The sequence below is a fragment of the Hoplias malabaricus genome, chromosome X2, assembly GCF_029633855.1.
Source record: "Hoplias malabaricus isolate fHopMal1 chromosome X2, fHopMal1.hap1, whole genome shotgun sequence".
Classification (NCBI taxonomy): domain Eukaryota; kingdom Metazoa; phylum Chordata; class Actinopteri; order Characiformes; family Erythrinidae; genus Hoplias; species Hoplias malabaricus.
Genome location: NC_089819.1, coordinates 36014331 through 36028448, shown reverse-complemented (window position 1 = coordinate 36028448; position 14118 = coordinate 36014331). Strand labels below are relative to the sequence as shown.

At 40.5% G+C, this 14118-nt stretch overlaps 1 protein-coding gene across 1 annotated transcript in view; it reads right to left on the bottom strand.

Moving 5' to 3' along the window:
* LOC136676614 (calpain-1 catalytic subunit-like) overlaps positions 1-14118 on the bottom strand; it is a 42962-nt gene that overhangs the window by 17269 nt on the left and 11575 nt on the right. Inside the window, exons 4-10 of the mRNA XM_066653724.1 lie at positions 10209-10327; positions 7808-7941; positions 3045-3213; positions 1505-1588; positions 1204-1289; positions 801-875; positions 477-637 (exon numbers count right to left, since the gene is read on the bottom strand). Of these exons, the coding sequence (XP_066509821.1) occupies positions 477-637; positions 801-875; positions 1204-1289; positions 1505-1588; positions 3045-3213; positions 7808-7941; positions 10209-10327 (828 nt within the window). The remainder of the gene's footprint in view (positions 1-476; positions 638-800; positions 876-1203; positions 1290-1504; positions 1589-3044; positions 3214-7807; positions 7942-10208; positions 10328-14118) is intronic.

Here is a 14118-nt window from a genome sequence, read left to right as displayed (position 1 = left end):
ATAGCACTGAGCATTCTATTATTTATTTTCCAGTCAAAAGAGGCAAATACAAGATCTTCAATATTTATCCTGAGGGTAAATGTAGAGATTAATCAGAGGCATCAACAATTAAGCAACTGCCCACTCTATGCTTTTATTACTGCTTACATTATTTTCAAGAAACGTTTAACTCCAATGAGTGAAAGAATCTGCAGAAATATCTCAAAATCTGATTACATTTTCTCCAATCTCAAACACATTCAGTGATGCTGGGGATTGGACTGAGGTTCACCAGCAGAGTCTTTGTGAGCATGTAATACAAAATAATGTTCTTATCTTTTATTGGAATAATTTAAGATATTATGGAATAACACAAGGATCATCATCAGGTCACTCAATGGGTTTGTTTAAACATTGTCATTGTATATTATCATTATTATACTGTCATTGCATGACTATAGATAAGAGTGTGTGTGTTTGAGTGTGTTATTTCTCACTGGGGTTATTCCTGCAGCCTCCAGCTGTACTCCCTTTCCTCCAGGCTCCCTCAAACTTGATGGTGTTCCAATAATTCAGAGTATCATCACTCAGAGCATCTGCAGTCAGGTTACATATCTCCAGTCGAGAAAACTGACGCTTAAACTCCTGAAATGACATCCTGAGAAAGAGAGAGAGAAAGGCAGGGAGAGAGAGAGAGAGAGAGAGAGAGAGAGAGAGAGAGAGAGAGAGAGAGGGAGAGAGAGAGAGAGAAAGAGAGAATAAATGAGTAATGGGGATAGATGTGGTGCAATGGAGATCAGTACTATTAATTGGGGACTCACCAGAACTCTCCATCCTCCATTTTGGAATTCATCTCCTCTTTTTCAGCAGGATCGATTGCATTCCATTCATAGGAACTGCAGAAGAAAAGGATCTATGGGATAACCTCACGTGGATGATGAATAAACAGTTTGATGAAGAAAACAGACCTCACAAATTACATGTATGATACAGGAAACAAACAGACTTTGAAAAACTATATAAGTGGGAAGTGTCATTGATACTGGGAGAGATCTCACACTGGCAAGATAATCTCCAAAATAAAGTTCCATTTTCAATCCTAAGGCAACTGATTTTGTTGATTTATTTATTTATTTATTTTTACAGTCACAATAAATGACAGCTGCTAGGCTTTATCAGAGCACAGAAAACCTATTTTTGTAACTTTTTTGACTTGGCACTTACTTATCACTCCAGGCTCCTGTCCACTCCACTTGCCCCCAGGGGTTCCGGATACGAATCAGCCTTTCTGTATTTCCACGGAAATTCACCTAAATAAGAAACAAAGTATTTAGGGAGAAATTCTACTAGCCTATGTTAGAACAAACTGCAAAAAAGAAAAGTTTGTAGCAGAGCTTGAGTGAAGATGAGGGTACTATATTACTGTGGCAGGGACTTAATGTTCTATTTTAATGTGAGGTTTCATTCAATTAAACTTCTTTTTAATGCATGTAAAATCAATTGTGTTGACAGTTTTTTGACTCACCTCCCTGAGACCTGTGACTGAGTAGGCATGGCCTTTCACTAGCTTTTTGAAAGTGATTGCTTCCATGTCAAAGGCACTAGTGATCTGTGAAGGTAAAACACACACAAACACACACATAGACACACAGTCAGAATGCGCTCTTTACAAAAGTGTAAAGACTTTTCTGATGTCAGAAAAAACAATATAAACAGTATTTAAAAAAGCAAAAGTAAAAAATCAACATTTCTAAACATTCTAAGCATTTATGTCAGTTATGTTTAGAAAGTGCAAATATTCTGAAAAACAATATCACTATTTAGCTGTTGAACTTACTGAAACATATTTCATTCAGAATCCAAGGAACTGTGCTAAAATGTGAAAAAGTCATATAGTATTATATACCAATCAGTGATTTTACCACAAAATAGTAATATATAATAATTATAAAAGTGTCGGTTATTTGTGATCAAATAGTTTTGTCACTGCTGAATTAAACCAGTTTTTGCAATGTTTAAATTAGATTTACATAAACTCTCGTACACACAGGCCATTGAGGTCAGTATAAGGTCTTTCATAATGTGAAGGAACAGTGAAGAAAATGACTGAATGTTTTGAAAGTAGTTTTTGCAAACAATATTCATTCATTGTATATAACCACTTATCCAGTTCAGGGACACAGTGGGGCTTACATGGAATCACTGGGCATAAAGCGGGGACAAATCCTGGAGTGGGTGCCACACTCACACACATGGACACTCTTGAGTCACCGATCCACCTGTATTTTTGGACCGTGAGAGGAAATCAGAGCACCCGGAGGAAACCCACGCAGACACAGGGAGGACATGCCAAACTCCTCACTAAGAGCGGGGCATAAACCCACAAACCCAGGACCCTGGAACCAATTTCTGGTTCCTCTTATCTGGCTACTTATCTGGTTTTTATTTATGCTTGTTTACTTTGTGAACTTCATCCATCCATCCATTATCTGTAACCGCTTATCCAGTTCAGGGTCATGGTGGGTCCAGAGCCTACCTGGAATCATTTGGCGCAAGGCGGGAATACACCCTGGAGGGGGCGCCAGTCCTTCACAGGGCAACACACACACCCACACATTCACTCACACACTCACACCTACGGTCACTTTTGAGTCGCCAATCCACCTACCAACATGTGTTTTTGGACTGTGGGAGGAAACCGGAGCACCCGGAGGAAACCCACGCGGACACGGGGAACACACCAACTCCTCACAGACAGTCACCCAGAGCAGGAATCAAACCCACAACCTCCAGGTCCCTGGAGCTGTGTAACTGCGACACTACCTGCTGAGCCACCGTGCTGCCCACTTTGTGAACTTAATTCAGTAAATTTAAATGAATCCGGAGCAGTAATGCCCACATCCTGTCAAATTACAACCATAACCATCCAACTTTAATTCATAGAAAATAACTATAATTTCAGTTACAATATTAGCTCAACCCTAGTCTGAGAAAATTGTCCTCACTGGATTTTTTAAAATATTATCTTTAATAGTATGTTGTCTAAAATCACTATTGGGACTTACATCAATGGAGCAGCCCAGCAGAGACCCTCTCTCAAGGGCCTTATTGATGATACGTGGCAGGTCCTTTGGAGCACTACGAAGTTCGTACATTTCTGCAACTCCACCTGTAAAATCCTCAAATCCTTCAGTAGTAGAGCCTCCAGAAAGAGCTTCATAGGATCCATTCAGCCTTAAAAGAATAGAGATGTATAGGTTTAAATAAAAATAGCTCCTCATCTTTGAAGAATTGCCATCTTGAGAGGTGACACACAAGACGCTGCAAAATTAGTTCATCCATTTATTACATCTAGGTTGAAATTATCCTTGATGTTCCACTAAAAGCTTAACCAAATTTCAAATGGTCTAGAGGCATCCAGTGTTCCTGCCCACTGAAATGAATCACTGAGCACAAGGCAGAAACACTCTGGACTTAGGCTAGGCAACTAATTTGAAATTAATTTAAATTCATTCGACATTCAGTAAACATAATCTAGCCTTTATCAAGTAATTCAAGTAGTTCATTAATTCATTCAAACATTAACTGGAACCTCTTATCCGGTTCAGGGTTGCAGTGGGTCCAGAGCCTACCCAGAATCATTGGGTGCAAGGCAGGAACACACCCTGGAGGGGGTGCCAGCCCTTCACAGGGCAACACACACACACACATTTTTGAGTCACCATTCCACCCATCAACATGTGGTTTTGGACTATGGGAGGAAACCGGAGAACCCAGAGGAAACCCACACGGACACGGGGAGAACACACCAAACTCCTCAGAGACAGTTACAGGAGTTGAACCCACAACCTCCAAGTCCCTGGAGCTGCGTGCCCTGCCGTGCCACCCTCAAATAATCTATGTTCCTTTTTATTCTTTTCATCATTTTGAACGTAAACACAGAGGTCATCCAAGCAACTTGAGTAGCTTGTACCAAAAAAAATCCTATGTCTATCATTTGGATGTGTTTTGACTGTAGTAAATATGACACTGAATATAAAGAAGTCAAATGCAAACACTAACAAAAAGTAGTTTCAGCAAAAAAACTTACAACAAACAGTCTGTTCCCTATCAGTCGATTCACTCGGTACAACACAAGCTGTATGGGATATTATTCATTCATTCATTCATTATCTGTTACCGCTTATCCAATTCAGGGTCGCTGTATGGGATATAATGCCTCTTCCATATCTGGCTGAACACACCTCTAATCACGCCTGCAAGGCAGATGACGCACAGTGACGAGGGTAGGTGTGCCCGCCCCTCACCTATAACCTCTGGACACCAGCGTCTCTCTTCAGTTCTTATGCTCTTCACCTCACTAAGAACACCTTACACTTCTCTGCTAATCTAGCTAGCTCTTTTCCTTAGCAAAGACACTACAAATAGCTTACTGTTCCAATAGGAAAGAACGGCAACAACCTCACGTTGGTGAGTATTCTTTCTGCGGAGCGCTATTTTGGAACGTCTTCTGCCTTCTTCTCTTGAGCTCGCTTTGCCTAGTCTCGGTGCTAGCCCGCTTAGTTTTGCTAACGGCTATCTAAATGAGCTCGCAAGCAGCTACTCGCCATTGCAGGAAAGTCCCTCGCCCTTGTCCTCAAGGGTGTGGGTTCGCTATTCATGAGAAGGACCTGCATGATGCGTGCCCAGTTTGCTTGGGAATCGTTCATGCTAGGAGGGCCTTAGTGCAGCTTGAGGCGTGCGAGTTCTGTCACCGGCTCAGACGTTCTACCGTGGAGCGCAGGGTGTCGTTTGTTGTGAAAATTCTCGGACAAGCAGCTTTGGACCGTGAGGATCCCCTGTTTTCCGAACAAGTTGAGCCTTCTCACTTGGACGCTGAAGAGGCTGAATCAGTGGGTGAGGCGCGTATTAGTTGGGCTGAGCACATGGAGAGTTTGGGGGATGTGTGAAATGGGTTTGCCGTCACCGGCTCTCCTAATGAAGCCCCGGCTCCCAGAGCCTGCAGCTGAACTCGAGGATGACGACCCTTTTGATCTTGGGTTAGATGAGCACGGTCTTTCCGAGGACAAGCAGGAGGACCTACCGGCTCCTCTCGTTGCAGCGGCTTCAGGGGGGAAACAGGACGAGGCGGACACGTCCTTTATCTCCCTTTATCACCGTGCTGCTCAGAAACTGGACGTCCAGTGGCCCGCTCCTCACACAGCTACGAGATTCTCTGGGATTTTCCTTCCCCCGGTCCCGACAGCGGTGAAACACCGTCTCCCGCTGTTTCCGGACGTCATCGCTGAGCTAAAATCCTCATGGGCTAAACCACTGTCGACCCGTACAGCGGTTCCGGGTTTCGCTCCATTTCTCGACATAGAGGGGGCGGAGGAGACAGGTCTGCTGAACCCCCCTCACATGGAGCCGTCACTAGCAGCTAATCTCGCCCCATCACACAACCTAGGGGTAGCAGGACCAGCCGTGCTTCCCTCTAAGCCCTGCCGGTTTTCTTCCTCGCAGCTGGATAAGGTTTACCGCGCTCAGGCAGGCATAGCTAGGGCTATGAATTCGGTCACCCTTCTCCAAACATATCAGGCGATGTGTCTGGCCGAGCTCGGAGAGCAACTGCCGGTGGAGAGCCCGTTAACTGCCTTGCTTAACGAGGTCGGAATTGCCTCGGACTATGTGCACCTCCTTTTGAGCTGCTGGAGTCTGTGGACATCAAGTTTGTTTCATATAAGACTGCTCTACTCCTAGCTTTAGCATCTGCAATACGGGTGGGTGACCTCCACGCACTGTCAGTGCACCCTTCTTGTACCCAGTTTGCACCAGGGGACACTAAGGTGACTCTGTGTCCTAATGCAGCATATGTGCCAAAGGTGTTGCCTATGTCTTACTCACTGGCAAAGCTCACTGGCTTTTGAGTTAAATTCTTATTCTCCTCCTCCATTTACATCTGAGGTGCAGCAAAGACTACATATGCTCTGCCCCGTGCGGGCACTGCACACATACATTAATTGCACTGTAGGTGTGACCAGCTTTTTGTCTGTTTTGCTAACTCAGTTCGTGGCAGGGCCTTGTCTAAACAACATCTCTCTCACTGGGTTTTAGAAGCTATTTCTATAGCTTACAGCAGCAAAGGTATGGATTTACCAGAGGGGGTGAGGGCTCATTCCACAATAGGAATAGCTACATCATGGGCTCTTTTTAAGGGTGTCCCAGTTGGAGACATCTGTGCCGCTGCTAGCGGGGCATCACCTCATACATTTGTTCGTTTTTATCGCCTGGATGTGCTGGCCCCTTCGGTAGCTCATGCTGTCTTTTCTATAGAGTCTAACATGCTCTAGGCTGCTTTCTTGGTTCGGTGTCTGTTTCTCGGGACGTGAATTTAGATCCCATACAGCTTGTGTTGTACCGAGTGAATCGACTGATACGGAACGTGAGGTTATGCATATAACCACTGTTCCCTGAAGAAGAGGAACGAGGTACAACACGGGCTGCCCTGCTTCACTATTAGCTTGGTGAAGATCAGCATCTTGAACTGAAGTGAGACGCTAGTGTCCAGAGGTTATAGGTGAGGGGCGGGCCCACCTACCCTCGTCACTATGAGTCATCTGCCTTGCAGGCGTGATTAGAGGTGTCTTCAGCCATATATGGAAGAGGCATAATATCCCATACAGCTTGTGTTGTACCTCGTTCCTCTTCTTCAGGGAACAGTGGTTATATGCATAACCTCACGTTTCAATTTATGAAGCACAATCACATCACTAAATATGAACAGTGCACAGCTCATAAAATGAGACTGACAAGCTCCCAGCAACATTTTAAAAAATATCCCAGCTTAATTAATACTTACATATTTACAATACAAGCCTTGTCATGAGGGCAAAAACAAAAGCAAAATTCTTTAATCATATCTGAGGTAAAATGTTCAATTATTCATTATAATGATTTGCAGACATATCACTCGCACACACATACCTGTGAACAATTTAATATATCCAATCAGCCTACCGATGTGTGTTTATAGAAACTGGCGCACCGAGAGGAACAGACATGCGAAAGAAAACAACAAACTCCTCAGAGGGACTTGAGATGAGGACTTTAAGACAGCCACACTACCTGTTGCACCAGCCCCACATAGTATATAAATGTATGAAAAAAAATGTATATATATATATTTTGCAATAGCCAGTGATTCACGCATAATTAAAAACATAAAACTCGTATATACACAGACACACACATACACACAACCAGTCAAATCTATGGACACTTAAATTCAGTGTTTAATTTTAAATCATTTGGTAATTTGAGTTGTGAAGAAGCATTTGACCTTTAATTGAATTTTAATTTATAAAAAACAAATAAAATAACTTAATACAAGAAAAAAAGAATATAAAAATATAAAAACAGACACAATAAGAAAACAACAAAAAAAGAAAAAAAAAATCCAAAAACATCAAAATGTACAGTTGGAAAAATTTGATCAAAATGGTCCAAAATTATCCTAATTACGGTGTGCCTTATAGTTAAAAGCTAATTAAAGTAATGTCCATCCTTATAATTACAGCCATTACGATTTCTAGTGCAGTAGGGTGGGTCTAAATAATTATCTGATGAACAGTTTTTCTGATTATTTATTTATTATTTCAGATTATTATCTGAGTTATTTCATGTTTTCTACAATATTTTCCACATTATTGTGAAACAAACAAAAATAAATATAATAAAAGTTCACTGCATAAGTAGAATTTTGACTCTACAATGTATCATTTATCTGTATCTTTCAAAATCCCACTCCTACCACTCACTCACTCGCTCGCCCACTCATTCGTTAACTCACTTAGCATAGGCCTTCTCGATCAGAGCACTCCAAAACTCATTCCCTTCAGCAGAGTGGACAAACAGCAGCTCTCCATCCTTCACTGGCAGCCGGTCATCAATGACCACGTCCACCCATTCCCCAAACTGCCAGAACTGTACATTAAGAAAAAGTAATTTATTATTTTCAGTAATGTCTGAGATTTACAAAATTGGGCTGCTATGTAGCACTCATACAATACTTTTTTCCAAATTAAAAGGCAAAGAAATGTTATTTCCACAGGAAATAAATTTTAATTTTATACATCTGACACATCAGTCTATATATGATCACTAAAGAGGCATTTCAAATTTACAGTTCTTGACTGTGGTGGATATTTACATAGAGTGCTATGGGTCACAACAGCCTTAAAAAAGTATTTTAGCACAGCAGAGTCTATGACTCTATAAAAACATTCCTTTAAAGAATCTGTAAATTAACCACACTGATATGGCAAATGTCATGGGATAGCAGTATTTAAATTGATAATGAAGCGGTGTTTCCTCAAGATACAGCTTGGGAACTGTTTAAGTTGTTAGGTATTATGTGAGGTTTAACAGTGTCCGTTCTAATGAGGTATGATAGTAGGTGTCTGACAGATAGAACATTCCATTTCTGAAGCTGTGAGGCGTGTAAAATTCCTTTATCCAGTGTCACATGTGTGGAATAAGCATAGAAGGCATGACCATCCACCATGGACACAGCAGTGGTCACCCATAAGGGCTTAATTATAGTGAAAGGCAGGGTCTGGCTAGAATTGTCCATTTGGACAGACAAGTGACTCTAGCAGAATCACATTCAATGCAGGAAGCCTTAAGCGCATACCCTGCATGTCAGTACAGCATTCTTTAGCTTCTATGGGATAAGACAGCGGTAGACCCACCAGTATGAATGTTTCTCCACAAAGGAGCCCTATCATCAGCCTAAAACAATTGGCACAGAGACCACACCTTGTATCCTGGTGTTAACTCTTCTGTTCCAATATCCCATATATATGGGATATGGGAACATACGCGCGCACACACACACACACATATGTTTATATACACTGCTCAAAAAATGAAAAAGGAACACTAAAATAACACATCCTAGATCTCAGTTAATAAATATTCCAGTTGAAAATCTATTAATTACATAGTGGAATGAATTGAGAACAAAATAACATAAAAATTATCAATATAAATCAAAATTATTACCCAATGAATGTATGGAATTGGAATCATACTCAAAATAAAAGTGGAAAATCAAATATCAGGCTGATACAACTTCAGTGGAAATTCCTCAAGACAAATTAAAAAGAAACTCAGTAGTGTGTGTGGCCTCCGCGTGCCTGTATGACTTCCCTACAATGCCTGGGCATGCTTCTGATTAGGTAGCGGATGTTCTCCTAAGGGATCCTGAGGGATGTACTCGATAGCCTGTGGTTCAACATGGCGTTGGTGGATGGAAAGAGACGTGATGTCCCAGATGTGCTTGATTGGATTCAGGTCTGGGGAACTGGCAGGCCAATCCATAGCACCAATGCCTTCATCATGCAGGAACTGCTGACACACTTCAGCCACATAAGGCCTAGCATTGTCATGCATCAGAAGGAACCCAGGGCCCACTACACCAGCATATGGTCATATGCCCCCCCACACACCATTACTGACCCACTGCCAAACCGACCACGCTGGAGGATGTTGCAGGCAGCAGAATATTCTCCACGGTGTCTCCAGATTCTGTCACATCTACAGAAACACTCCTTTATAGGGGTTGTCTTCAACAGCAGGTGAAATTGATTCATAATCAGTGTTTCTTCCTAACTAGACAGATTGATTTCACAGAAGTGTGATTGACTTGCAGTTACATTTTGTTGTTTAAGTGTTCCCTTTATTTTTTGAGCAGTGTATATATAAAAACCCATTCTGCAATCTTAAACTTAACAAAAAAATGCTACACCATTCTCCACTACATTCATGTAGAACCAGCACATTCATAAAAGTATACACATCATGTTGCTTATCACAAAAAAAAATATATAAATTTGAGGAAATAGAACCCAGTCCAGAAACCCTAAAACTCTTTTATTGCACTTTGCTGACTCTAATTTGTTCTTCCAATGTATGTGTTTTTGATTTAGGATGTTCAAACTTTTGCATACAGCTGTGTATGAAGCTGGTAAATTGTTAAGTTCAATTGCCACTGTTGAACACAAACATGTGTCAAAATAAGTGTCTGGACCACTGATAAAATGCCACTGTGATTAAAAACAACATTAATTTTCTTCAGTGTATGTTGAATATAATGGCTACAGGTATTCAGTTAAGTGTGTCTATATAAAAACTTGAGATTAGTGAAAAATCTGAATGTCACATCCATCCTCGGATATTCCAGTGTTTACCTGGAAGTGGAATATTCCGGCATAATCATCTGTAAAGCTCTGACCATGAGGCACCACTCTGTGAAGTAGGTTATCATTTAGAGTGAGAGATGCTATAGCAGCCAACAACCAGCAGTCACCTGGAGAAAGAAAGAGACAAAGAGAGAGAGGCTTAGAGAATGTATGAAAGCATTCAATCGATGTGTAAAACAGTCGTTTTAGTGTAAGAAGTGAGCATTAGTACTTAATATGACATTATTTGTTACAGAGGGCATTGAAATAACTACAAATACAGAAATTTGAACACCCCTAGTCAAAGGACATTTTATTATTTCCCAAATCTTAAAGACTCTATATATAGACAGCATTTTACATCATAACATGCAAGTTCTGAACAAGTACATTCCTAGATATCTCAAATATGCATCCTGCTATAGTATTTTATTATAATGCAAATCTAAGGGTGCACTGGATCCTCCCTTGAGGTATAAGTCAGCATTTAAAGATTTTTATTTGTAAAAGAACCAGAAATATTTAATGTTATGTTTACACCCAGTATTTATAGGAAAGGTAACCAGAAAATAGCTGTTTAGGATTGGAGAATAAGGGTGTCTTTTTATTTGAGGTGTCTGACCAAAGCATATGCAACCTCCTCTCTTTTTTCTGCTCCTCCAGAGTGAGTGTGATTAAAATAGCAATAAAAAAAATAACACAGGAGCAGTATCAGTGGCACTGTACTCCAAGATGTATGTATGTGCTGAGGGAAGCAAATGATGATCATGTGCACTGTGGGGAATGAGAGGTGAAGTCATTTTGTGTAACATCCTCTTTTAATCCTCTGTAACAAATCTCTCCTAAAATAACACACAATAAAATATTGGGTGAGTGATATGGCCCTAAATATATATATATATATATATATAAATTGGATAAGCGGTTACAGATAATGGATGGATATATATATATATATATATATATATATATATATATATATATATATATATCCATCCATTATCTGTAACCGCTTATCCAATTTAGGGTCGCGGGGGGTCCAGAGCTTACCTGGAATCATATATGTGGCCAATCTTCATTAATTGCACATTGCACCAGTAAGAGCAGAGTGTGAAGGTTCAATTAGCAGAGGGTAAGAGCACAGTTTTGCTCAAAATATTGCAATGCACACAATTATGGGTGACATACCACAGTTCAAAAGAGGACAAATTGTTGATGCACGTCTTGCTGGCGCATCTGTGACCAAGACAGCAAGTCTTTGTGATGTATCAAGAGCCACGGTATCCAGGGTAATGTCAGCATACCACCAAGAAGGACGAAACACATCCAACAGGATTAATTGTGAACGCAAGACGAAGCTGTCTGAAAGGGATGTTCGGGTGCTGACCTGGATTGTATCCAAAAAACATAAGACCACGGCTGCCCAATTAAAGGCAGAATTAAATGTGCACCTCAACTCTCCTGTTTCCACCAGAACTGTCCGTCAGGAGCTCCACAGCATCAATATACACGGCCGGGCTGCTATAGCCAAACCTTTAGTCACTCATGCCAATGCCAAACGTCGGTTTCAATGGTGCAAGGAGCGCAAATCTTGGCTGTAGACAATGTGAAACATGTATTGTTCTCTGATGAGTCCACCTTTACTGTTTTCCCCACATCAGGGAGAGTTATGATGTGGAGAAGCCCCAAAGAAGCGTACCACCCAGACTGTTGCATGTCCAGTGTGAAGCACGGGGGTGAATCAGTGATGGTTTGGGCTGCCATATCATGGCATTCCCTTGGCCCAATACTTGTGCTAGATGGGCGCATCACTGCCAAGGCCTACCGAACCATTCTGGAGGGCCATGTGCATCCAATGGTTCAAACATTGTGTCCTGAGGGCGGTGCCGTGTATCAGGATGACAATGCACCAATACACACAGCAAGACTGGTGAAAGATTGATTTGATGAACATGAAAGTGAAGTTGAACATTTCCCATGGCCTGCACAGTCACCAGATCTAAATATTATTGAGCCACTTTGGGGTGTTTTGGAGGAGCGAGTCAGGAAACGTTTTCCTCCACCAGCATCACGGAGTGACCTGACCAATATCCTGCAAGAAGAATGCCTTAAAATCCCTCTGACCACTGTGCAGGACTTGTATATGTCATTCCCAAGACGAATTGACACTGCGTTGGCAGCAAAAGGAGGCTCTACGCCATACTGATAAATTATTGTGGTCTAAAACCAGGCGTTCCAGTTTCATTGTCCAACCCCTGTATATTATATTATATTATATTAAATACATGTAATATATATTAAAAGTATTAAATGGTTTTATTTATTTAAAAAGTTTTATTTTATTACAAATGTAATTTTAATCATTCAGAGACACTTTCCATCGTACTTCACTGTGCCTAAATGACTCATGTAAAAAACGTATACCATATTATGGCTAATTGCATGATGTTGTTAGGTAAACATGTTATAATATCATGATATCGCAATACTGATTTTTTTTAATTGTTTTAGTTACCATTCAGTAATTGTAAAGAGGAGACGTTTTTATATCAGCTGATTCTATATTTAGAATCAGCCCAATAGGATCTGGCACAGTGCAAGTAATACAACAGCAATAACTAGCTATAGCTAACTAGCTAATAAATATAATGTACACTCCATCCATTACATTTATGTGCACAGTTTACATTAGTGATGATAGACATTAGGCATCAAGTCATAAACACACACACACACACACACAATATTGCAGGCACACAAGACTTAAAAGCCCCATTACAGACTTGTTATGATGGCACTTAGACAGTAGATGATAATGCTGAGGTTTTTATTTTTAATCTCGTTTGATCCACAGACAGCAGATTGTGAGCCTGTCTGTAATTTCACAGCCATTTATTTTTCTCGAATTGTATACTGTAGGTCAAACATTGACTAATAGACATCCAATTTTTGTTTGTTTTATTTGTTTAAGTAAGGGTTAGCTGCAGCATAAGCACTTAAGAATTACTTAACTTCTGCTCAGTAAAATGATTCAGCTTTGGGATATAAAATTGATCTATGAATATTCAAAACTACTGCAAATCCACCTATATGCTGTTAAGAATTCTCTGTACTTAACCATGTCCAACCTTAAAACTACAAATAAACCAACTGCAGTACCTCAGAGAACCAATGGAGGGCTAAGTGAGTAAGTGATGTTTGCTGTATATATAAAAGAGAGAGAGAGAGAGAGAGAGAGAGAGAGAGAGACCTATTAGCCACACCTACATTTCTCTTACATTATTCATAAAACTCTGCTCCTAAAAAGGTTAATGTTCTAGTAGTTAGTGTCTGCCCATTATATTGTATGGCAATAAGGTCCTTATCCTCCACCCAGTTTTACAAACACAGGCATCGAACACACACGCACACACATATTTGTTCTGATATATTTGTGAGGACCATCCATGGAAATAATGATTACTGTTGCTAATTAACCCTTTCACCTAAACTTAACCTTAATCTTTACCTTAAACTTAATAAGCAAAATAAATATTTTTACACTTTCATATCTTCCTTTTAAAGAAACAGTTTATGTACAAAGCATTAGAAGGTATTCATATCCTTGCAAGTCCTGAAATATATAATAAGAAATATATAAACTCTATATATTTTAGAGATATATAACAAATATATAAATATAAAAACACACACACAAAACGAGAATGATGGCAAGCAGCCAGATTTCCCAGAGCTCTCTTGTGTTGAACCACTCCATCTGTGTGAGTCATAGCTCAGGCAGCAAGCTCTACACACACCCCACCCCCAGGAATCTCAATCTCAATCTCAATCTCTCTCTCTCTCTCTCTCTCTCTCTCTCTCTCTCTCTCTCTCTCTCTCTCTCTCTCTCTCTCTCTCTCTCTCTCTCTCTCTCTCTCTA